This window comes from Netta rufina (assembly GCF_964035555.1).
Source record: "Netta rufina genome assembly, chromosome: 10".
Classification (NCBI taxonomy): domain Eukaryota; kingdom Metazoa; phylum Chordata; class Aves; order Anseriformes; family Anatidae; genus Netta; species Netta rufina.
Window position 1 is genome coordinate 8,648,585 of NC_140133.1, and position 24,455 is coordinate 8,673,039.

A 24,455-nucleotide genomic window follows, 5' to 3' on the forward strand; every position below is an offset into this window, starting at 1 on the left:
AATCACCGCCGCGCCGCGAGAGGGGGCGTGGCCTCGCCCGCCCCGCCCCGCCTCAGGCGCGGAGGAGCCCAGGAGCGCCCCGCCCTGCGCGTCACGTGGTACGGCCCGGCGGCTCGCAGGGCCCGCGCTTGGAGGTGAGCGGGTGGGAGGGGGCGCGAGGCGCCGGCCGCGCTGATTGGCTGCGGGCCGGGGCCGGGGGCTTCATGGCCGCCCCCCTGCCCTCCCGCCCATTCCTGTCATGTCCCCGCAGCCATGTTGGTGAGCGGCCGCCTGAGGCGCCTCCTGCGGCGGGTGCCCGGCAGGCAGCGCTTCGGCGCCTACCGCTTCCTGCCCTTCTTCTTCCTCCTCGGGGGAGCCATGGAGTGGTTCATGATCCATGTCCGCGTCGGCAAGGAGACCTTCTGTGAGTGCTGCGTGCTCCGCCCGCGGGGGCGCCTCAGCCCCCGAGGGCTGTGAGGTGGGGGCAGGCGCCTCAGGGGCTGTAGGAGATGAAACGGGGAGAGGAGCTCACTGCAGCCCAAACTGCTCCCGAAGGCTCGGCTGTGCTCAGGTTTTCCCTCCTGACCTTTCTGAGGCACACCTGTGTCACAGTAAAGGCAGGTAGGAAAACAGAGCACATCGCTTGTGTGGCAGCTGCTACACGTCAGCCCAAGCCCCGGGCTTTTTTCTCTGAAAAAAAATGCTGTGCCTAAACAATTTCATAATGCAGTAATAATGCTGCTCCGTAACGCATGCAACTTAACACCACACAAGACCGGTAACCTTTTTATGTCAGTGAGTTTTTATTTGGCGATGGATATTTAGGGGTGATCAGTGTGGGGAAGGCAGGCAGAACAGCGAGGAAGATCATCAACACAAGTAGATACCTCTGTTTTTAGAAATAGCTACAATACTGAGGCCTCAGGCATTGGAATTTGTCCCTGTAGTTTAATTTCCTTTTAGCTTCAGCTAGTTTAGGCATTTGTGGTTTTAATTATCCTCATGAGAAAGTAGAAAAATGACTGTATTGCTCTGGAAACTTAGTTTTCCTATAAAAACATTTAATCAAGACTGAGGGGAAGAACTTTAGCCTGGATGGGAGGGAAATGAGCTATTTTTAAGTTGTAATAAGGATTCATGTTGTCTCCAGTTGCCTGTCAATGTCTGTAAGAGGAGATTGGATTAAAAAGTTTGAGGTGACAGGATTCATACATTTAATAACATCTTGCTCTTGGATAATGCTAATAAAATCTTTTTTTTGTTTTGCCACAGATGATGTTTACCGCAGGAAACGATCTGAAAGACAGTACAAGGCAAGGATGGAGAAAAGTGAATTTTAGCTGGAAGGGTTCAAGGGGAACATCCTGACAGCTTCAGTTGTATCAAAGAAGCATTGCTGCCATGGTGCTGGTAGGGGCAAAATTTTGTCTCTGCAACGTGAACTGAGCAAGTTTCTGAGGTATGCTCTCAGATGGTTTTGGCAGATTATTCTACATCTGCTTCTTACCATGAGTGCTTTGTGTCTAAACTGAATACAGCAGAGAGAAGTTCATTGTGTTTAGACCTTTGCCACCTATTTAATGGTTTCTTTTTCAACACTTTTAAATAAACTAAACCGAATAAACAGTCTGGCTACAGCTTTTCTTTGCGTGATGAAATGCCGTTGTTGTGACAGCACCACCGGGAGAGAACTGAGTTACATATTGCATACATTCATTTTTAATTAGTTTGCTTTGTACTGATGGAAGCCTCTCTCATGTCTGACTTTTCTTTCCAATGTAGTGAAATTTTAAGTAGAGAAAATAAGAGAGATGTAGAGCTTGGTGCTTACTTACTCTGCCCCCACTCTTTGGAAAGTCATGTGTGCATTTAGGCTCCGCTGGGTATTTGTGCACTACCTGGGGTGGTGACTAACAATGGAGAGAGGCAAGGGCTGAGGGGAAGAAAAATCTGCTGCTTTACCTGTTAGCAGGCACAGGTTTGGAGCAATGTGCAACAGCAACTATAGCACCTGACTTCTTGTTGCAGGAGGTGTGCCTCCCAAAGAAGGAGAGGAGAGCTAACAGCATTCTAGGGCTGCTTTTTCAGTTTTCTTTTATTTCCTATCACAGCAACACTAGACCTCATGAGTGTGGAGCATGTCAGTGACTAGGCATTAGTGGGACTCTGGTATGATAATTACATTTATTAACGCAATTGCTTTTATTTCTGATGATTTGTGTATATGCTGACAGGTCCCCAGGAGGCCAATTCTTAACATCAAAGCACCAGCCTAAAAACAAAATCCCCAAGGGAGCTCATATATTTAAACACATTCTCATGCTAACTCCTGGTAGCCTTTTTCCACGGGAGCAAGTTTTCAATTGACATAAGAGACAATGACTGTTTACATGATCTTACAGTAAATTACTCAACTTGCAAGTAGAAGGGACCCCCCCAGCTTTGTGCTGTGCTTTCCAGGGGCTTGACCTGGAGAACTAGTGCTGCCTGAGTTTTCACGCAAAAAAAAGAACTGGCAGAGAACTGGAGATGTGGTTATGCCCTCTATGCTCCGAGTGGACAGCAGAGGACACACATCTATTTGAGAAGTAATAACCTCACTTTTGGCTTTGGTTCTGAGGTGAAGCCCAAGTCCACACAGACACACAAGATTGTTGTTACAGTCATCGATCATTCCACTGCCACAAATCCTGACAGTAGCACCACATACAGCAAAACGCTCACAGAAAACCACATTTTGAAAATTGTTGCGCTTTAGCTCCATCTGCCTGTGCTCTTAGAGCCTTTTGGAGCTCTCTCCTGCTGCTTCTTGGGTTTCCGTATCCTTGTTGTTTTAAGAAGCCTTGTGCCCTAGTTTCTTCTCAGCCCTCAGCCTGGTGTGAACGCTTCTCCCTGTGGCTTCCCATAGCACTCCTATAATAGCAGGAGTGTTTCACTGACCTCAGCGAATCAAGGCCTGTTTTTCATGTCAGAGCTCTTTCTTATTTCGTGGCACTGTTTCCCATTTGCAGCTGAGAGCACCAGGCACATTTGGAACTTAGCTTAAGGTGCCTCCAGTTAAGCTTAAAAAGCAAGGCAGGACTGGCTGTCACTTACAAGGAGCTTGGTGTCAGGGAGTTTGGTGTCACTGATCTTTGCGACCACTGCGGGAGTAAAATCCTTCTCTGAGTTGGCATCACACCATTTCAGCCACGAGGCAACAGATCTGCGATGACAGGAGACGAAGCTCAACATTTAGAGCTCTGGAACTGCATTCCCGAGTCCACAATGCTTGCTAGCACCGATCCTCCTGCCCTCTCCAGTTTTGCCCATCTCTAACACTGGAAACGGAGTAGCTGGAGCACCCTGGTCCCAGCCCATTCCTGTAGCAGGCAGATGCAGGGATTTAGGCTCAGTTTGAATCTACACTCACTCTTCAACCCTTCATAGCTCAGACCAGCACTGGAAACAGCGATGTTTCTGTTAGATGCTGCAGGAGCAGCCAGGAACACAGCTTTCAGTTTAAGTACTGCTGAGCCCCTGCCAGTTCTGGAGTTGAGCACGTCTCTTCAGTCCGCAGGGAGTTCACTTGGTGTCAGGTCAACATCTACAAACGGCAGCCTCGGGTGTTCCCTTCGCAGCCGCCACAGAAAGATTCTGAGAACAAGCAAAGCGTTTGTGCTGCAGGCTCTCCAGATTATGCAAGTCCAGCCAAGTTAGATGTCAAGCATGGAAAAATTCAATGCGGTAAAGCAGCTGAAAGCAGTCACGTGCAAACAGACCCCAATACTTAGGCCTAAGCAATGCTGCCCACAGCCCCTGCACTAGAGAAGGGACAGGCTCACGCTGACCAAGCGACCTGGGGGAAACCACGGAGCTGCTCATCGGCCCTCAGGCTGCCTGGGGGCTGCGGAGTCTCTTTCTCTGGAGACGTTCAAAACCCGCCTGGATGCGTTCCTGTGGGATCTGATCTGGGTGTCCCTGCTCTGCCAGAGGGATTGGACTGGGTGATCTTTCAAGGTCCCTTCCGATCCCTCACGTTCTGTGACTTCCTGAGGAGGTTCCTTAAATCCTCATTGGGTGCTTGTGCTTGGCACAAAGCATGAGGATTATTGATAGTCCTCCCTAAATCATCGAATAGAAAATGAATTTGGGCACTCCCTGTGGAGGTGGTTACAGACCTCATGACCACCCATCCCTGATTTTTGTCCCAGGCTGCAGAACACCCTGAGCTTACCCAGAGCCAAGCCCAACCACGCACTGGTGCTGCTGCATAACCCAGGGGGTTTCGCCTCCATCTGTTTTCACATTTCTCCTGCTGTCTCCTTTACTGGAAGTTAAGCTGTGGGGCTAGACTTCTGTACTGGATTGCTGGAGGAGTTTCTCCAAGGAATGCCAGACTGGGAATCTCTTCACCCAGGACCACCAGATCCTTGTGCACCGCAGTACCTGGGTTTCTGGCTTGGTTTGTTTGTGGGACAAGTCAAATTAGACTTGCTGGTAAATGCAGCAAGCAAAAAGAATACAAAGGTTATTGATCAGAATATTTCACGTGCCAATGAAGCAGGTCCCGTTTCTTGATGTTAGAAGTACTCGAGCATTTTGAAATACTGCTCCAATTTAGTGCCCTTGCTGCCAATAGAGGGCTACCTGTATCTACAGACGATCTTCAGCATCTCAAATTGAGCAAATACAATGTGAACAATGATTAGAATTCATCTCGGTGCAACTGCACCATCAGGTTTTAGAAGGGTTGAAGTTCCATAAACCTTGCAGCCTGCATGAGAGGCTGTGTTTGTGCCCTGAGTCCAAGACATTAATGCGTGTTAATTAAATATAACGGTATCTGTTCTGGTTGCTTAAATAGCTCTTTGTGAATCATATGTCAGAGGCACCTCAAGATACATGAGGTCACTATCACTTAATTTTTCTTGCTGTTGGTGTTATTAGAGAAGATTTCCATCTTGTTTTGTAATTTTACTGGGTAAAAGATGCTTTTTCCACATTATTTTTTAAATTTCCTTCATTATCCAGCTACATGAAAGACAGTCCTGAGCCAGGTTAGCTTCCAGCATGAAAATAAGGCTTGCTGTTTATTTTCAAAGCAACTACAGTGGAGGCACCTGGAACTGAATGAATCTTATCACCTCTACTCAGCTGGTTCCCAGTCCACCATGTATTTTTTCAAAGCTTACTACAGTTTGTTCATTCTTCTTTTGCCTTTCTTTTCCCTCCAACTTCACTGTTCTTGTCACCTACCAGACATGCCCTGCAACACACAGGACAATATAAAAACGATTCTTTACCCACATACACCCGTGCACATACCAAGGACTCCATAAGATCTGGATCAGCAACTGCCAGAATTACTTGAAATAAAATCCTAACAAAAGTCTTGATGGGACACTCAAACCTGTTTAATCCAAAACACTTTGCAAACTATTTTTATTCAAATTAAAAAGACTCAGGTAAACAAAGTGATGGTACATACATGTTACACACCTGGTTATCAGCTTAACCTTCAGGAGTACAAGGTCTAATGAAAAGCCAAGCATGGATTAACCAGGTCTGAAAACATACGCTGAAAAAAAAAGTCACCAACATCAACTTTTTTTTTTTTTTTTTTTTTTTTTTTTTACAGAAACAGTAAATTTTCTCATGGAAGGGGACTGAGGAAGAGAACAAATAATTATTAGTTACCTTCAACTGGTTTATGAAAATACCGGTCCTAGATTAATCTATTTTCCACTCTCTCAGAAGAAAAAAAGAAAAAAGTTATTCTTTTGGACTGAGTTGCAGTAACCATGCTCCTGCCAACAATTTCTTTCAAATTAGTATCACCTTACCTTCCCACTTACTTAATGCAACCCAAGATTATTCTTTTTCTACAATCAAGTACGTGAAAGCATTTACTTTTAAGCAAATAGCTTTGCAGTCCAAAAGGTTGGTTAGTTACAAGGACAGTTAAGTCTTTAGCAGAAGGCAGTCACAACCCTGAAATTTGGCAAGAGGAGTCTATACACACCTTACTTTGCTAAAAAACTAACCCAAAAACCTTCCGAAGGCTGCAATGCGGGTAATCCGTTTCTCTGATGCACTAGGTATGGTGAAGTTATGCATACAGCACTATCATAAAGTTACATTTGTGTGTCCAATTTCAAATTTTGCATTGCAAAACTTTCATTAACGTGAATCAATACACACAGAAAAACGTCTCATAATGCCCAATCGTTAACAGAATGCGTGTGAATTTAAAAGTTACTCCACTAACAAAAGAACTCAGCCTCTCCTCGAACTTACCTTCCAAGTCCTGAACTGGTTCAAAGTTCTGGCCTCTCGCCTGCAGACTGAATTGCAGGGGGAAGCAGCTTTGCCTCCTCTGCTCAGCCTTAGGGCATCACAGAACCCCCAGAACAGGTCATGGCAGATGAGTTTCACCTCCCACGGGCATGCCCAGCATAGGTATGCTGTTACTGATTTAAGATCACAATGGCCTTGGCTACACAATTAAGTAACTGGACAAGATTGGACAACACTAGCAGTCAAGACAGCCTTGCTCTGTCCGCACTAGCACTTCCACGATCGCTGTGGCCCACTCAGCTGCCTCGATACTGACTTGAAATGTGATTTTGCTCTAGCATCAATGCACGCCTTACCTTTAGCTTCTTTCAAAGAGATCTTCCCTGTTCACATCCAAGTGAGATTTCTGCCAGAAGCGGCTAGCACACACAAGCACAGGTACACACATTCCTCTAGGATGTAAACTATGACTAACTTCACATTCCATTGTACCAATCTGTAAATACTTTGTTTTCTATTTTTCTTCTTTTATATAAAAACAATGGCATCAGATTCTCAGCAATAAAGTATAAGAAAGATGAATCCCTGACTACAGTTAACCAATTATGAAACCGCCTTTCAAACAAAGGAAACATATGCAAAAATCCGTGTATTTGATCAACTTAATATAACAAACACAACTTAATATAACAAAATTAATCAATATATCAATATTGATATGTTGATATATCAATATTGATATAATTATCAATATAACAAAATTAATCAACTTAATATAACAAAAAGTGAAATATGCTTATTAAAAGTGTCCTTATATAAAAATGGTCTTGCAATGTACAGTAAAATGCAATACAAATTATTGTTGGTTATCTCTCCCCACCCAGTAACTAAAACAGCTATTGTTCCACAAAACTCCTTATATGCCGGTATCAAAGAAAGAAGCAAGAATGCAACTAAACATTTTCTATATTGTATGCCTGACGGATATTGAGGGTGTCTCGTAGCATCAGGTCTCGAAGACGCCATAACGCATCGGCCATGGTGGTGTGAGCCCCTTTACTTTTCAACCAGTGTGACGGGAGACGGCTCTCTTGTTCTTTTGATAAGTGGATATCTCGCCGTCGTGCTGAAAGGTTAAGAAACAGCCCAATTATCTACTGACTTTGATAAATTTGATATTCACCACAATTTTTCAGGAAAGAAGGAGAATGTAACTCCACAGTATTTCTTTTACCCCTAGTATTTGAACCCATACAACTGGTAATTAGATTTATACAGCATCAGTGGAATTAGCCTACTAATAACATATAGTTACAGTCTGTCAGTTTAACAATTACTTGCATGTGTACATTTTATTAAGCAAGCAGCAGATTAATTTAGCATTTTCCATAAAAGCCAAACCGTTACCAAAGTGTTTCTGACACACAGTGGGATGTTTCCATACAAAAGCCTTACCTGCAAGGGTCTGGTCCCACTTGCTGATGCTATTTGATTCAGCACTAAGCCCCTCGATGTATTTCAGATAGGCTTCAGAATGAAGAAGCCTCTGTGTCTTTGGTGGAGGGGAGACAAACATGGGAGTTGAGGGCTGCTGCATGACCGGCTGACTTGCTGGGCTCTGGCCCGGATACGGAGGGGGTGCCTGCTGTCCTGGCGGGCCAAGGATTCCTATCTGCAACAACAAAGCAACGGAGAGATAGTTTTGGTTATAACTGAAGGCACAAAGAAAATTTCACTGGAAGACAACCCACTTTGGCCACGGTTACCTGGGGCGGTGACTGAGATGCACAGACAAAGGATGTATGAGCAGACCATATTTAACAGCAAACACGCCTCATTACTTCCACCACTTCTCTATCATATTACCCTTAACTGCTATTTTTCTTCCTTTTTATTTCATGTTCTCTCATACTTGACCACAAAACTGTGATGTGCAAGGTGTAGGGTTTTTATCTTGCTTTAGGTACCTCTACAACATCTAATACAAATCCACCCTGATCCCTGGAAGATAAGGATGCTACCACCAAAAAAAAAAAAAACAACACAAACTAATTGCAGTCAGGCTAACATCACAGTCACACAGAAATCCCTGACACAGAGAAGAACCCCAACTGCTGTGATTAACCAGCAGTTCTCAGAACTCTTAACAGAGACGAGCTATGGTCTGGAATAACTCAGTGTCATGGCACACATACTGTACTCAACTTCTGAGTTTCTTTATACCCCCTGGTCAAAATCACGTTTCTTTTTATAATGCAAATGTTTACTCAATACAATTTCAAGTGTGCTAAACATTTCATCTGTATTCATCTGTACCACATTGAGAAGGAACATCTGATCATCACTGATATCAAACCCCCAGGTTCTGAACTGCCAACAAGCATCTGCTTTGTTGGTTTGTGAAATCTGGGAGCAAGCAAAACAGCTTTTACCCACTTAGCTGAGAAACAGCTGAGAAAGTGCAAAAGCAGCCCCGCTGCATCAACAAAGCATGCAAAACTGAAATTATCATCAGTTTAACAGTGTGTTAAAATTACTTGTATTAGTTTAGAAGAAAAACAGAAAGAAAAACACGGGGTTGCTTATACTGCAGGGCTTATCCCACTAGGCAGAACCTAATTAGTATAATAAAAAATCAACCAAGAAATACAAACATATATTCTGAGTGTAAGATATTAACTGGTTCTAAATACGTCAGTGTACGTTTGGAATTTATGTTCTCCCTGGGAAAGGCTATGTGCATTCATTACATGTCTTAACTGAGATCCCATTTAAATGCTAAATTCAAAGCCTTAGAGCTTCATAAATAACGCGAAAATGACTCACCTGCTGTCCAAACGGACTTGCTCCGGGTGCTGGAGTGCCTACCATGGGGGACACATTTTGGCCTATAACACCTATATTCCAAAATATAAAACAATCAGTCTTATTTCAGAGCAGTGAGGAATACCTATTTGGTCTTCTATAATCAAATGTATATTTGGATATCATTGCTTAAAGCTATTTTAAAAACATTTAAATATCCCACTCTCCCCCAATTAAAAAAAAAAAAAACTTTAGAAATTTCTGAATGAAGAAAAAAAAAAAAAGAAACAACAACTACCCAACATTAGTATGTGGCCCCTTGAATTCATTTAACTAAAGAAATGCAAAATTAGTTTTTTTTTCCATGTTACTTAGGGATTGCCCAACTACATTCTTTAGTTTATAATGTGCACCTTTGGCTGAACAGAAACTTCCTGGAATCCTTAAAAACAAGCAAACAAAAAAGAACAATAAAAAAGGAAAAGCAGTTTTCCTTTAGTAAATTTCCTTGTGTTCAATTTTATAAAACACATTCATAGTAGGAAGAAAGCCAAGACATTGCAAAAATTCTGTAATATCTCACTAACATAAAACACCACTTGCAGGTTAAGCTTAAATAGTCCTATATATATGAAACAACATTTGGAGGAAAAAAAAATCCTGTTAGTTTTGATTTTTTCCTAACTATGTGAAGGGGCACAGAATATAGCAGATACCACCCACATACAAATCTGAATGAGTCATGCATGCAGTTCCTGCTATTTTCTATACAGATGCTTTGGTCAAAAAAAAAAATACAAAAAAGAAAAAAGAAAAACCCCAAAACAAAAACTACAACCAAACAAAAATAAATCAAACAACAACAATAAAAAAGGGAAAAAAAAAAGAAAAACAGTTAGGTATGTTGCTGCTTTTCTTTCTCTTCATGCCATTTTACGGTCATTCATTTGAAAAGCTGCACAATAATTATGGTCTTCACAAGGGTTTAATTTGCATGCAGATTTCCGTACCAGTGATCAGAAGATGTGTCACTGCATTTGGCACACTAAAGCATGTATCTAATCAGTTTTCCGTTTGATTACAGCCTCCATTTTAAATGCATCTGTACTAACAGCAGGTCAGAAGTTGGGAAAAACACTGATGAGGCAAGTTGTGGGACACAGCACAGATTTTTTTTGGTACAAAGCAGACAGGTTTGGAGGAGGGCACCCTCCCCTTCCCAGTGTTAGGGCTTCATTGACCCTTAGCCCACCCAGCCCGATTTAGCACCACTTCACGTGTGGTCCTCCACTCCTGGGCATTATTTCGTGGTTTTTTTTGTTTTTTTTTTTTTTCCTTAGTCAAGTTCTCTTAGTTTAGTACTTCGTACACACAGCCCGTTTCTCCAGTTGGAAACATTCTTCAAAGAAATGCATTGTCCTGGATTCACCTCCCAAACATTTGTATGCTGCTGTTGTGTGCTTCAATGTCACTGTCCTGCTGAGTCGGAGGCAAGCTCACGCTGCTGTTTTCCTACTCCCTCTACATGACATTATGGTGAATCTTACACATCAGCAATGATGCAAACTGCACGCCTAACACTGATGGATTTAAAAAAAACAAAAAAGGCAAGCAAGCAAACAACAACAAATCACCACAACAATTTACATCAAGTCCCAACAGAGCTTCTGATAAACGCAGTTGCAAATGGGGTAGGAGAGAGAAATGAAAATGCTTTTGTCCACAGCTTGTTCGAACAGCTGAACATAGCGGATGCGTGTCTTTTAAACAGCCACGTGTTAGCAGGGGTAAAAACTGAAAAAAATCCACAGAAAACAGGATGAGAGGGCAGGTGAACATTTCTCCCCCCTACACTGAAAAAGAGTTCAGTAAGGAATGAGAGCAATAAATTTCATTTCAAATTTCATTTGAAAGTTATTGATTTCACTTGAATAATGGAGGGAGTGGAAGGATGCTGTTCAAATGGAATAAGGATATGAACTGGCTGATTTCAATCTTTCAGACTTCTGATAAGCTCGTGCAGTTGTCTCTTTTTGTTGGTGGTGTTGGTGTTTTTGTTGTTGTTGTAGTTTTTTTTTTTAACTGGAGCAGAACCACTGCTGGAGCAGCATCACATTTCGCCAGTAACCTTTTTGCTGCTTGCATACTGGACATGTGCTGTGCCAACGTAAATGCTCTGCATGCACCACATACACTCAGCAGTACGCTGTGCACGCTGCGGCTACAAACCTGCCACGTTCAGACACAATCAAACAATTACGCTATGACCAAAACAAGCTGCAGGTAATTTCTGTAACAACTGGTTAAACGGCAAGTACATGAAAATGAAACAAGGAGCGAATGAGGATGACATTCTTACCGGGTGGTGGGATGCCTGGGATGCCTGGCATACCTGGCGGAAGTTGGTGGGGTGGGGGCACCCCTGGGTGAAGTGGCTGCATGCTGCCCATGCTAACAATGCCATCAACTGGGCCCTGCAAAGGTGGCAGCACCGGTGGATAGCCACTTATCATGCCTTGAAGGACACAACAAATTTCAAACATGCATCAATAACATGCAATATGATCTACACAGTAAGACATGCACTATCCACAACAACAAAAAAAAAGCACCTTTAGTACAGCAAGACGATACTACAATTAGTATCTTGCAAAAATGAACAAAAATAAAAATAAAGTTATAAATATGAAATGCTACACTTTTGATGAATTAGTATTTAGCGTATCTGTATGTTTCTCATGGGGCAGTAAATGCTGAATACTGAGACGTGTTAACACAAGGAGTAAATTCAGCCGCAATTAAATGTTACTAACGCAAGCAATTTTAACACAGCTTAAAGCTCTGCCATCTGCATACAGATTACGAACACAGTGCTAACTACGCAAGCTTCACCAGCAGCCCTACTTTGTGGGCTACCCTGGAGACCAAACTTGACTGGAAAAAGTAAACGTCTATACATCTTTATGCAGTGCATATGCAAAATTAACTTGTAGAAGACCTAGAACATTCACATACTTAAAACTAAAGGTAGTGGTATGTATGGTTTTTATTAAGCCATCTTCAGTATGAATTTAAGAAATAACTAAAACTTTAAACCTGACAGCACTCGATATGCTTGCTGGGCTGCAGTGACTTAACGCTCTCCACATCTGACTGCAGTAAAAGGGTCTACAAGGAGCACATATGGTCGCTCACTGAATTTAATTCTCAACGTTTACAAAGTGTCTTAATAGGGAAAACAAAGATGCAACCAAGATGATACTGTGCTGCTCAAAATCTTAGTTTTCTGCACATGGCAGAAGAGGACAGTTTGTTTTGGCTTGGACTCACATTTGTTGCTGTCTGTTAAGCAAACTTACGCAAAGTATCTGCACGGTAGTATGCCCTAGAACTAAACCTGCTTGTTTTCTTGCTTATTTTCTATGCTTTTAGTGACTGTGTTATCAGAGAACCAAGGAAGGGTGTTGGAAAGACAATGGAAAGATGACAGGGGACAGAAGCAGGTTGTGAGATAAAAGGTAAGTTTAGAAATGTAAAATTCTGGGGTTTCTGTAACCTTTTCCAATAAAACACTTACTGAATCTTTGCCACACTCTGAGTAACTCATAAAAGAAACTTTCAGAACTGAGATTTCTGAATTAAAACTGGCCAGAAACTCAATGTCAGCTCTGCCTGAACATTTTCTCATCAAAGCTGTTGTGAGCTCAGGATCGAAACACCTTAAGCAGCTCCAACACACAAGCTGAATTTGTCACCTGCTCTGGAGAGTTGCAAAGGTGAGGAGCCTGAAATTCCAAAGGTGAGGAAATTGAAATTCCAAAGCTTTACATTGAACAAAGAACTGAACTTCGTAGAAGTTTTCGTTTTCTTCTGAATATGCACGACACCTAGATCAGCACTTACTAAGTAGCTCTTTGGTACCTATTTCAAATATCTAGAAATTATCTGTACCTCTATATCAACACAATGGAATCTGTGTTCCTAATGGGAGAAGTAAAAGAGGAAAACAACAGAACTATCCCTAGAATAACAGGCTTTCGCTGTAGCTACTGCCTGGTACTTCCACTGCACTCCAAGCAGCAATCACATCTTCAGTTCACTTACAAACAACTCTGAAGTTTTAAAGAAAAAAAAAAAACAAAAAACAACAACAACAAAAAAAAAACACCATAAAGCGAAAACAAACCTCGAAGAAAACAAGCCCACCCTTGTCAATCACAAAAGCTCATTTCTATATTTCCAAACAAAATACGTAACAGATGACTAGAATAACAACACTGGGGACAGGTGTCCATGAGAATCAGTTCTTGTAGCTCATCACAAGCTTTTAAGTGCACCTGCTTTCATACCCCATACATGACTTACCATTTTGATTTTAAATTAGTAAACTTGGGCAAACTATTTTCAGCTCCCACAGCTGTGATTTATTCCTTCAACTTACTCTCTCTCCCCCCTCCACTTTTTTTTTTTTTTTTTTTACTACAATGATATAAGTTTAAATAAGCTTTTGTAACACCTGAATTTAAAAGCAACTAGAGCACTGTGCACTAAGTGAAAATATATCTCAAAAGGATATCCAGTTTTCTTGTACCTGTGGGTCATAAACAAGTGATGAAGAAGTTCTCTGAAACAGAGAAAAGCAACTGAATGCTTTCAATGACTTAAAGATGGAGGAGGATGTAAAAGAAGTCTCAACAGAGTAAGGTACTTCCAAGTAAGACGTGGAAACCAAAAGAAGGAAGACTGCATTGTTCAAAATGGGAAAAAAAAAAACAGCAAGAGTTGCAAAAGAACCACTTGATCATCCACTTAATGAAGCATTTCACAATGACAGAGTAAAGAGACCTAACAGGGTGAGCTATAAGATGATGGTCTTGAACAGAGGTATGCTTTTGAGGAGGCTGCCACAGGAAGGAAGGTAACACGTGTGGTTTGCAGAAAGCCCAGCTGCTGGAAAGCTTTTAAGAAAGTGTTAATAAAAGTACTACTGCCTATCAATACCTACCCCCCAAAAAAAAAAAAAGGAAAAGCGACACAATACCAAAAAACAAGAACCAAATCAAGAAAAAACAACCAACAACCACAAGGTGATGACATTGCTATGCATTCTGGATTGAAGTAGATTATTCACAAAGAAGACTAGTGCTGGAGATATTTTTTTTGGAAATATACGCACAAAGATGTGCACACACACACCAACTGCAAACAGTTCAGAAAAATCATCACTGCAAGACAAAAAATATCTACAAGGTGTTCAAGGAACAAAGTTTAAAAAATAAACAAAGGAACAACTAAAAGAAATACGCAATTCAGTGTAAACAAATGCTTTGTAATCTGGAGACCATGAACTAAACAAGGAATGTGCCTTCTGTCTAAACATCCATGGAACCTATTTTCTGAAAAAAATGTTTTAGAGACCATAATGAAAAACATTTCAGGCTGGCAGCTGTAAGTATGGCCACAGCCGGCAAGACATAGAAAAAGAAAAATGACAAAAGAGTAAATGGAATAATTGGAATGCCATAAGGGAAATTTAAAACAAACAAAACAAAGTCAAAACTAAACAAAAAAATAAAAACACCAAACCTCCAAATACTCATTTTTACCTACTCAGCACTATTTTGACCTTGACTGAAGCTACCCAGCTATTGCTAACCAGAAATGGGGGAAGGAGAACAAACTATCAGATCAGACCTAATTTGTTCTCTCACAGATGTAAGGCTGATTTCCATAAAAGACTCTTCAGATCTGATCTGGAGATACTTCTGAGCACACTACCTACGAACTCAAGTCGGACTATGACTGGCAATGACCACAGCACCCAGCAACAGGGACCACGTGGAAGAGTTCTCTAAACTGGTATGAAAATCACCTGATAAAAGCAGTAACGTTGGGATTTTGTACTTGTATTTGCAATGACACTAGAACCTCGAGTACAACACTTATATCCAACTAACAATTCTTGTGCTTGGATTTAAAGCCTGGTTTGGATTTCTGTTTGCCTCTCACCTCTCTGACAATTAAAAAAAAACATCATTTGCCTCCTGCTTTACCACATCCACTGGTGCCGCATGCACTACAAGAGCATTCAGCTCCCTCCCCTCCTGCCGCAGCAGGGCTAAACATGACCTCGGCAAAGCAGAGCGAATAAACACGACTGCACACCAACAGAACAGGCCTACTGCCCGAGGAGGAGCCTTTCTCTGCGCTTTCAACAGGCTACTCACTAGTGGAGCACGTAACGTGGGACCGCCAGCCCACTGCTGAGGCTACGTATAGTCACCATGAAGAAAGACTGAAGAGCTTGAGCCTTTTCTTCCGCAAGAACAAAGTGACCCAAGAGAGTGTTCAGAGTTATGAAGGGGGGTTGATATAGTGGATGAGGAAAAAATGGTCATAGCTCCTACGTTTTACCTGCAACGGGTGTCAACTGCTGATTGAGCATCCCCATTGGTGTTGGTGGCGGCACCACCCCCATAAGAGCCCCGACAGGAGTGCCTGCCCGGGGGGAGGGATTCTGCTGCTGTGCTGCTCGCTCTCTCTCCTGCTGCTCAGCAACTTTAGCTGCCCGCTCTGTAAAAGTATTTTAGATTTTCAGTTCTGTTTTGTAACCCAGAATTTCAAAATATTATCTGTTCATTAAAAAGGACTAGTCAAACACTGGCATAGTTTAGTCAAATATAAAGTAGAACAGATGAATCTTTGTATACAGCATATGATTTGATTTCATGTGGCTGCAGCTAAGACTTTTAGAGAACCTTGCATGAAAAATAGTCCACAAAGTTTTATCTTTTTCTAAAAAAATAAAATAATAATAAAAAATAATCATAATAAAATAAAAATTTGAAAAGTCAAAGAACAAATTGGATAATAACACCAGTGTTACCAACATGAAGCAGCAGTCCAGCACTAGGCTCAGTCCGCACTAGGAGAACATGGCAAAACGTTCCCTCTTTGACACCACTGGCTCAGCTAAACCAGTCCCAGCCAAGGCCAGCAGCTCTCCCACAGACAGGAATTTTGAGCACCCTGTCTCTCATACGTGCCCTAAAGCAAGATGCAAATAGCAGGCAGCAGTGCCAGTGGTGGCCCGTTTCTTCCTGGGCTCCCCACTTCTTTTCTTGTTGTTGCATTTTTGGGGTTAGTTTATCGTTTTTTATTACTGATGCAGCCGAAAAGCGGTGGCAAAGTTGGGAAGCACTTGCAAAGTTTTTCCCTAGTGTAGATAGGTCCTTAGTGTTTGGAACATAACAAGCAGCAGTTTGATGAAGCAAAAATATTTTTCTTTTGCCTCTTTCTGTTGTTTTCCCCATTTTGGTCCCCTCTGAGCTATTTTTTTTTTTTTTTTTTTTTTTTTTTGCTGAAGATGTCTAACTCACATTGTGCTGCTCACTGGAGGTCATGTGTGTCCTTTGTACGATGAATCTGGTCATTATCTCAATCAAGTTTCTCACTGTGACTGCAAGAACAAAAGATCTACTGCAGGGGAATCTGACCAGAGGACAATTTTATATTAAGAGAAGGACAAAGGGTCATGGGAAGAAGAAAAAACAAACAAACAAACAAAAAACCCATCCCCACCCCCAAAAAGAAAACAAGCAAACAAAACAAACAAAAAAAGAACAAAAACAAGCAAACAAAAAAAGAAGGTATACCGAATGCCCACTGAAGATGCTTTTAGGGCATGCAAGTTGCTGATTTGTTCACTCTGAACATCGTCTCTTACTGACACAATGAGGAACAACAAAGGATAAACGAATGCAGCATACATCTCCAGCAAATTTTAACAACAGTGAATGCAGGACTAGAAGTTTTCTTGCAGCTGGTGGAAGATGAAAACTGCCACTAAAACAGCAATCAAGGTCCTCTGCCAAACAAGGCTAAGAAGTTCATCAAGGAGATCGAGTTATGAATGCATCCTGCCAACGTTAGACACTTTTTCCAGTATATGACTGCAAACATATCACGCATTAGTCTTCTGTAGGACCAGTTTGTGCAGCATCTAGCACAGCATCCACACACTGAAAGACCAGTTTTATTTCACAGGCATTTCCCTCCTTTTCACTCCTGTCATTTCAGGAAGAGATGATGACACACAGAAACTCCTAAATTTACTACAGGCAACTCATCTGCACAAAATACATGAGACGTTTAAAGATAGATCCTGAAGTAGAAAAAGGAGATAATCATCTTAAGACCAGAGTAAGCGTTTAGGGAAAAGATGAAGTAGTTGTTCTGATTCTCACCTACTGCTGGCCAGTTAAAAAAAAAAAAAAAAAAAAAAAAAAAAAGTCAGACAAAAGCCAAAAGCAAAAGTTCTGGAGGTACCCTGGTGAATGAGAGGTTACTGTTAAGCATTCAGTTTTATCAGACTTCAGACTTGAAGAAGGACCTGATGTAGGACAACACTTGAGCGTTACCTTGTCTGTCCACGCAGTGGCTGCCACTCATTCACTAACAGATGGAACAACACTGCCAGAGGGAACCGAAGGGGGTGTCTGAAAGCTCAACCTCGAACACTCACCTTAATACTCATTGCACCTAACCCCAAATCATTTAAGCTAGAACTCGAGATCATTCAAAAGCCATTTCGAACACATCTCAAGAGACAGGAAAGAGATCGTGCTTTGAACAAAAAGCTTTACCTTAGGACAGGCCTTTGCCTCAAACCCCACACATAACTTTATTTTAAGGAGTTTCCACAGTGCAGTTAGCCACGAGGCATTTTCAACACAGCCTGTTCTTTGATTAATTACTGCTAAAACCCAGCTACTAACCTGCACATATGACAAATGAAATTTTCAGTGGGTCAAAAGGAATCAAAAATGCAGACTGCTTTATTACCAAAACACGGAAAGGCACTTCTCCATTCAAGTGTCAAACCATGCCAGTTCCCTGGTATCCCTGGTGCAGTGTCCACACTAGAGAGCACACGAATTTTGACTTATCACAGGGGAAGGAGTGGAGTTTCTCTCCTTTCAAGCATGGTAATGAGTAAACAGTTTGGATGCTTTGTAACCCCATCGCGACCCCTCCAAAACAAATAAAAGCCTAGTCCTGGGCAAACACCAAGCTGGAAAAACTGCAGTCCAAGACTCAAAAGCCTTGAAAATTTTAAGGCTAGGGAGGGTTAAAATGGAAGCACTCAGAATATTGTTAACACAGGAGACAGACACTGTTGCTACTGTTAGGTTACAGTGGAAGTGTGAGCGTCACAATGCTCAAGGGATGACAGCTAGCCGTCCTACTGCTCGAGCTTGCCTGTCAATAAAAGATGCCACATGCACCTACGCTGGTGTAATAGCAAACTACAACAGGAAAAAAGGCAGGCCATGATACTTTCACAACAAAAGAGCATTACCATTTCCCTTCACATTTGCAAAGACGACTCACACGTGATGGTGCTCAACCCTCCAGAACTGCAAAGAGGTACTACTGCAAGTTCACAAAGGACTGAGGAGGCTGAGGGTGTAAAGCACAAGGCAAACCTCCAGTTTGAGGTATCGGAGCAGCCTCTACCACTATGAGCATGCAAAAAAGTTATCACCCTCACTTTTAAAAAGTAACATTATAATTTAACTGGACAATACCTTTCTAAGGGGTTGAAACTTTCCTATCCAATAAAATTGTAACAGTTGCTTAAACACTGGGCTTTATATTGGAAATGTTGAGACATTATTAACTGAAACAGTAACTCTGGATGTCAAGCTACTCTGTTTGCTTGGATAGGGCCTGCTGTTAAGGATCATCTGCATTTTGATTTTTGGTCAAACAAAGCTGAAACAACGAACAGTATCAGTAGGAAAACAAGAGAGAAAGAGAAAGAGAGAGAGAGAGAGAGAGAGAGAGAAAGGTCTTTTGAAAGTACCTCATCCCTTGGCTTAATTCAGGATATGAAATCTCTCAACATCAGTTACAACAGTTAATACTGAGACTGAACAACAGGTCACATTTACAGTATAACAGTCTGTATCCCTGATTTTATTATACCAAAGCTCTTTCATACTCTCAGTACAGTTAACTGAGAAACTTGTTTTCTGCTCTACTATACACTTTCTTACCTGGTAATGCAGCTCTGAAGAGCTTCTTGTCCAAAAGTTCCCTTTCTTGCTGCCCCCTCCATGTCCTCCTATACAGAAACTTTTACAAGCCATTTTTCCAGCTGACTTCCAGCACTAGGGCTTCAAGCCCTTTTACTTCTAACTCTTCCCCATTTCTTTTGTCTTTGTTCATTTGATTATTTGTGGCAAGGATATTTCAATTATCAGTTGTACACTACATAACTTAAACATGCTCTTTGCTCCTCTTCAGTCAGCTCTCAATATGAACTCCTCTTTAAGGCACGTCCAGAACACAAACACAACTACTTCCTTTTATAAAACTGGTCATCTGAGTCATAACATCGAACATGTTCAAAGAGAAAAAGTGTAAAAAGAGAGTTTAGCATTTTAGTTTTTATTTACCTTCATATTCTGCTTTCTTTGTTGCTTCCAAGTTTCTCCATTCAGTTCCTACAAGCCTGCTGAGCTCTCCAAAGGAATAGTCTGGGTGCTGAGCTTTAATCACAGCTCTCATCTCACTGCTAAATAAGATGTAACCACTCATGTTGATCTTCCTTTTCGATCCCTCCTTCTTGGTGCTGCCCTTAACAGACTTGGGAGTGGACTGCGAGAAAAAGCAGTTATGACCACAAGCATACGACAGAGTTTCTTGACATTAAAAAAATCAAAGCTGTAAGAAATAGTATGTAAAAGTATTCCCAAATTCCTCTTGTATATATCTGTCCAAGACCCATTCAACTTTATAGCCCCTAAAGAGAGATTGCATCTCCTACCAATGCATAACAAGCACACATTCACAGAAAGTACACAGGTGGGGAAAAAAAAAACAAACAAAAAAACCCAACAAAACAAAACAAACAGCACCACAACAAAAACAAAAAGCAAAACACAATGATCTGATGCTTTTTAACCCTTCCAGACATAAAGCCAACCTTATAATGGAGGCTTCAAAAAGTGTGCAGAAACACAGCACAGAACGATCGCTATTAGCTGAAGTCATTCCTAACTAACTGAGAGGACTCCGAAGGGCTGAGTAGCAAGTAAGGGACTATTTAGAATGGCAAAAGAATAACAGTAATTGTGCTGCTATCACAGATGTCATCCATTATGCTGCTCAGAAATATTGCCAACACAAGTAGAAGGTTTTATTTGCATTGCAGATTTTAGGGAATTGCTTTCACATTTATTCCCAGGCCTTTGCAACTCCCACCTCCTTGTCTTCTATCCTCCAGTCTTCTCATCCCTAAGTGCTCTCTACTTTGCCTGCCAGACATTCCTTTATCTCTAGAGTTCCTCTCCCAGTTCAGAAGTACCCATTTCTCCCTGGAAAAAAAAAGCAAAGCCTGGTTTTTCTGATCACTGTCACCCGCACACCAGGTTCACATCCCCACCTGCGTGCTGATGAGTGACAAATACTCCATTCTATCCACAATCTGCTCCTTTGCTCTTCTCACCCTGGCTGCTCCTGTTGAGAGCTCCTTGACATTTCCAGCCACCAATATTTAAACTGTTCTGACAACCACTGAGATGCCACCTGTATGTGATGTATGGGAGACTGTAATTCACCCATTCACTAGCCAATAAGGCCCACAAACACATCAGCATACTGAAACCCTCAACAGGGCTTCCTCGTATCTTGAGCACTACAGATTTCTCACATCTCGAAGAGTGTAACTGTTTCCATATACTTCGGGAGAAGTGGCAGAGAGGAAAGAAAAACATATGCAATTGTTCTCTTCCTACCCTGAAAGTCCTGGCCATATTACTCCATTTATTTGCTGCTCTAAGCCCAACTGTCCAACACTCATCTCCCAGCTAAATACAAAGCTTCAGCTACACCAAAGCTTTCTAAAAGTCTTACTCATGAACATAAACCAGGCAGTGGATAAACTGAGGCATGCTGGTGCGCTATTACAGGCTTCATTGTATTCATTTTCAAATGGCAATCTGCCCTCAATGTTTTCATCACGAGCCTAAGGACAATATTTGGCTTTTTGGAACGAAGTTTTCTAGGTTTGTCTCTATGATGGAGGAAGCAGGAAAAAAACCCACACAGGTTCTGGTATGACAAACTGCTTGTACAACACATCCTAGCTTCTCAAGGAAGCTCACATTGGCAGGTGAAGAGTTCTCAATTCAGAAACAGGTAAATCCAACTATACCTGTGGTCACGTAACATTAAGGCCTACTCATTGGTTTGAAAGGGAAAGAAGGATTTTGAGAATTTTTATGAAAACTGAACTCAGAATTCTTATTTTTCCATTATTTTACATCTCTGATAAGACAATTTTTAACATAATCTTATCCATTTGAGGCAGATAACTGCGTAATAGATTAGATGTGGTATGAGAAGAAATAAACCAAGACCCTCTTCAATGCCTTTTCTCAGCCATACTGCTAAAGCAAAAAAAAAAAACAAAAAAACAACAAAAAAAGTTCCACATCTTTTTCTTTCTTAGGTTCTGCTTCCTGATTTACAGCAAACTGCAGCAGGAGAACATCATTCACCTATTTGTCAAGCCCCACATCACCACGTATTCAATCATCTTGTCTCCTTTTATTCTCAGGTACAGTAAATGCTTCTTTTGTTATCAGGAAAAAACGGGTAAAAATAACAGGAGTTTTAATAGTGGTTTTTTTAGATAAAATCACATACATTTAAGAGAACACGAAGCAAACATATGCCTTTTACCTGGGAGCTCTGTTTAAAATGACACTTTTCAAAGGAGACATAAATAGAACAATTATGTTGGGCTGAAGAAGACAGTTTCTTTCTGTGCTACGTGTTACTTATCTCTGTCAAAGTTAAATTGTGTTTTGAATGCCAGCTCAGACACAACATGCCTCTTATTTCCAAATCAGCAGCATGAGGAATCTGCAAGGGGGTACTTATGAATCATCTTTCACCTCTCAGAATACACTGCTATTGATTCTTTTCATTTTTTTCTTAATTTTTTTTTCAACTTCAATTTCTAGACTTCAGAGGTCACATCTGTCTGAAGGTATATACACGCACGCTGGGTATTTCCATTTCCATGCTTAGCAACAGTATTATTTTGATGTATAAGTTACCTTCCCCCTTCCTACAATGTTATATTAGTTGGCTAATATAGATAACAACATACTTGCTTTTTGTAATACCTGGCAAGAGTTCTCATGCTATTTACAAATTCAACACTAAAAAGCAAGAGCAGCAGTCGGCTTTGCATGGGAAAATGTCTCTGGTGGTCTGCTCGCATAGCAAAAATAATGATCAAACAAAACTAAAGGTTTGAATTTCATCAATTGTTTTCTTTTTTTTTTCTTTCTTTTTTTTTTTTTTTTTTGTGACACGTGGTCACATCCTTTCTTCAACTGCCAATGAAGCTATCACTTCACAGTCAATGTAACACAGCAGAAGTCCACACTGCTGGTTACAAACACTTCCCAAACTCCCTCTTGTTCCCAGCAGGTCATTCCCATTGCCTCCTTAGTTTGCTGGCATTAACTTGGATGTGAGAATGTGATGTGACAGATAAAACAATCTAACCCAGTTGTCAACAAACATTTTTGGTTAGGTGAACTTCCAGCTAAAACAGTTCCCCAGCCTGTTTCAATACTCATACATTACAGCCAGGGCTTGTGTGAGAGATGCAGCAAGCGAGGGAGGGGACAAAGCGCTCCATTTAAGCGGCAGCAACAACTCGTGCCATGTTCAAGCATCACATAACCACATGATTTCTCATTTACTACTCGTCCATTTATCAGGAATTTAATTTCAAAATTTCTATGATGCACAGCAAGACACATTAATAGCTCTCACTTTTTTTCCCTCCCTCAAGTTCCAATTTCCAAGTGTGAACAGTAACAATAAAACTAAAAGTGATTTTCTTCCTTCATGAATGTGCAGCATTTTCTAAAAAACACTTGTCAAAACTCTAGCACCCAAATCTAGCTTGTTTCAAAATTTAAGGAAAAGCTTAAAAAAAAAAAAGGATGCTAGGTAACCCCTAAATTACAGTTAAACCCTCACATCCTAACCTTATCTTTAATATAAGGGCCTATTATTTCTTAAAAAGTGTCACAGAAAACCTACTAACAAGAAACAATATTGACATACATGTATACAAAAACATACCCTACAAGATTTTCCTAAGCTGAATGATACTTCCTTTGAAATATTTTAACAGACTTAAACATTACAACATGCGTATCATATTGGATATGCTATAACTGTTCTGTATAATTACTCCACAGACCAGTAAACTGAAATATAAATCTGTTCTGTGATAAAATGTTGTGTGTTTTTTTTTTTTTATTTGCCTTGAGGAAAGAATGAGGAATACAGAGGTTTAAAGGTCTCTCAAAGATTTTTACCTGTGGTGGAGTATAAGGCATTATATCCAATTCACTAGCTAATGGGGTCTGAAGCTGAGGCATAGAAGGTGTTTCAGTGATATCACCTTCCTCTTCTCCCATCTCTTCTATGTCCTCATCACCTCCTTCCAACTCAGCAAATTTTGCTTCTAGCTGCTGGATCTTCTTCTCCAGAAGTGGAGATGGTTCCTTCTGAGGAACTATGGGTTTTCTGAAAGTTAGAGGAAGAAGAAAAAATACAGATGAGAATGTATTCATACTTCACAGGACACAGCAAATATTCCGAAGAGGAAACCAGCTTTTCTTCTTATGTGACTGAACAACATGGAAACAATGGTGACTTAGGATACACCTGTGCTATCTTTCAGAACACTGAGCAGAAATCATTCAGTATCCATAGCCAGTGTTTTATTTCAGTCACTTGTTGGAAGGATTTTTTTTTTTAATTTTATGAGTTAGAAGGCAATTTCAATGCAGCAAATAATTCATCTCTGCAGCAGAAGGAAGTTAACAGCACAACTTCCTTAGGTCTTATGTTTTTCTTTAGTTAGAAATTAATATTTTGATTATGTTCACCAATTGGAAAGCTAATTGTTATCCATACTGAGGACTCAGGTATTTTAACGATGTCCAAGACCTACTAACCTACTAATCCAAAAATGTGACAAGTTTTACTAAAGTCAGGAGAAGAAAAAAGTAAACATCTGCTGGTATTAAGACTGAAAAAACTTATTTGGACTTCTTCCTCAAACTTGTTTTAAAAAACATGCAACCAGATTTAATCTTCAACAGTGACTTTTATGTATGTACTGGGTCTGCCTGGGGTGGAGTCAATTTTTATCATGACAGCCTGTATGGTGCTGCCTTTTGGATTTGTGACCAAAACAGTGTTGATAACACACGGATGTTTTAGCTCTTGCTGAACAGTGTCACATCACCACGCTGTCAAGACCTTTTATTTCCTCCACTCCCCCA

General features: G+C 41.0%; 2 protein-coding genes across 11 annotated transcripts in view; one reads left to right on the forward strand and one right to left on the reverse strand.

The window, feature by feature from the left end:
- Window positions 1-49: 49 nt before the first annotated feature.
- Window positions 50-1,593, forward strand: UQCC5 (ubiquinol-cytochrome c reductase complex assembly factor 5). The gene is made up of 3 exons (XM_084293017.1): window positions 50-134; window positions 251-403; window positions 1,252-1,593. The coding sequence occupies exons 2-3, from the start codon at window positions 253-255 to the stop codon at window positions 1,317-1,319; spliced, it is 219 nt and encodes a 72-aa protein (XP_084149143.1). The 5' UTR covers window positions 50-134; window positions 251-252; the 3' UTR covers window positions 1,320-1,593.
- Window positions 1,594-5,386: 3,793 nt separating this feature from the next.
- The window catches only part of PBRM1 (polybromo 1), a gene marked incomplete at its 5' end in the record, with an annotated part of 61,591 nt that continues 42,522 nt past the window's right edge, over window positions 5,387-24,455 (reverse strand). For 6 of the 10 annotated variants that reach the window (XM_084292563.1, XM_084292559.1, XM_084292560.1 and 3 more), the window contains 6 exons: window positions 5,387-7,384; window positions 7,714-7,930; window positions 9,085-9,155; window positions 11,423-11,578; window positions 19,527-19,728; window positions 23,481-23,691. In XM_084292563.1, coding sequence (XP_084148689.1) covers window positions 7,212-7,384; window positions 7,714-7,930; window positions 9,085-9,155; window positions 11,423-11,578; window positions 19,527-19,728; window positions 23,481-23,691 — 1,030 coding nt within the window. In that variant the 3' untranslated portion in view covers window positions 5,387-7,211. Of the gene's footprint in view, window positions 7,385-7,713; window positions 7,931-9,084; window positions 9,156-11,422; window positions 11,579-15,477; window positions 15,637-19,526; window positions 19,729-23,480; window positions 23,692-24,455 lie in introns of all 10 variants that reach the window. The other 4 variants (XM_084292557.1, XM_084292562.1, XM_084292565.1 and 1 more) reach the window with 2 other exon arrangements.

Excerpts from the sequence above, each read along its gene's own strand:
- UQCC5 (XM_084293017.1), top strand. The coding sequence starts at position 253 with ATGTTGGTGAGCGGCCGCCTGAGGCGCCTCCTGCGGCGGGTGCCCGGC. Across the intron at positions 404-1,251 it reads CGTCGGCAAGGAGACCTTCT|ATGATGTTTACCGCAGGAAA; the intron begins GTGAGTGCTGCG and ends GTTTTGCCACAG.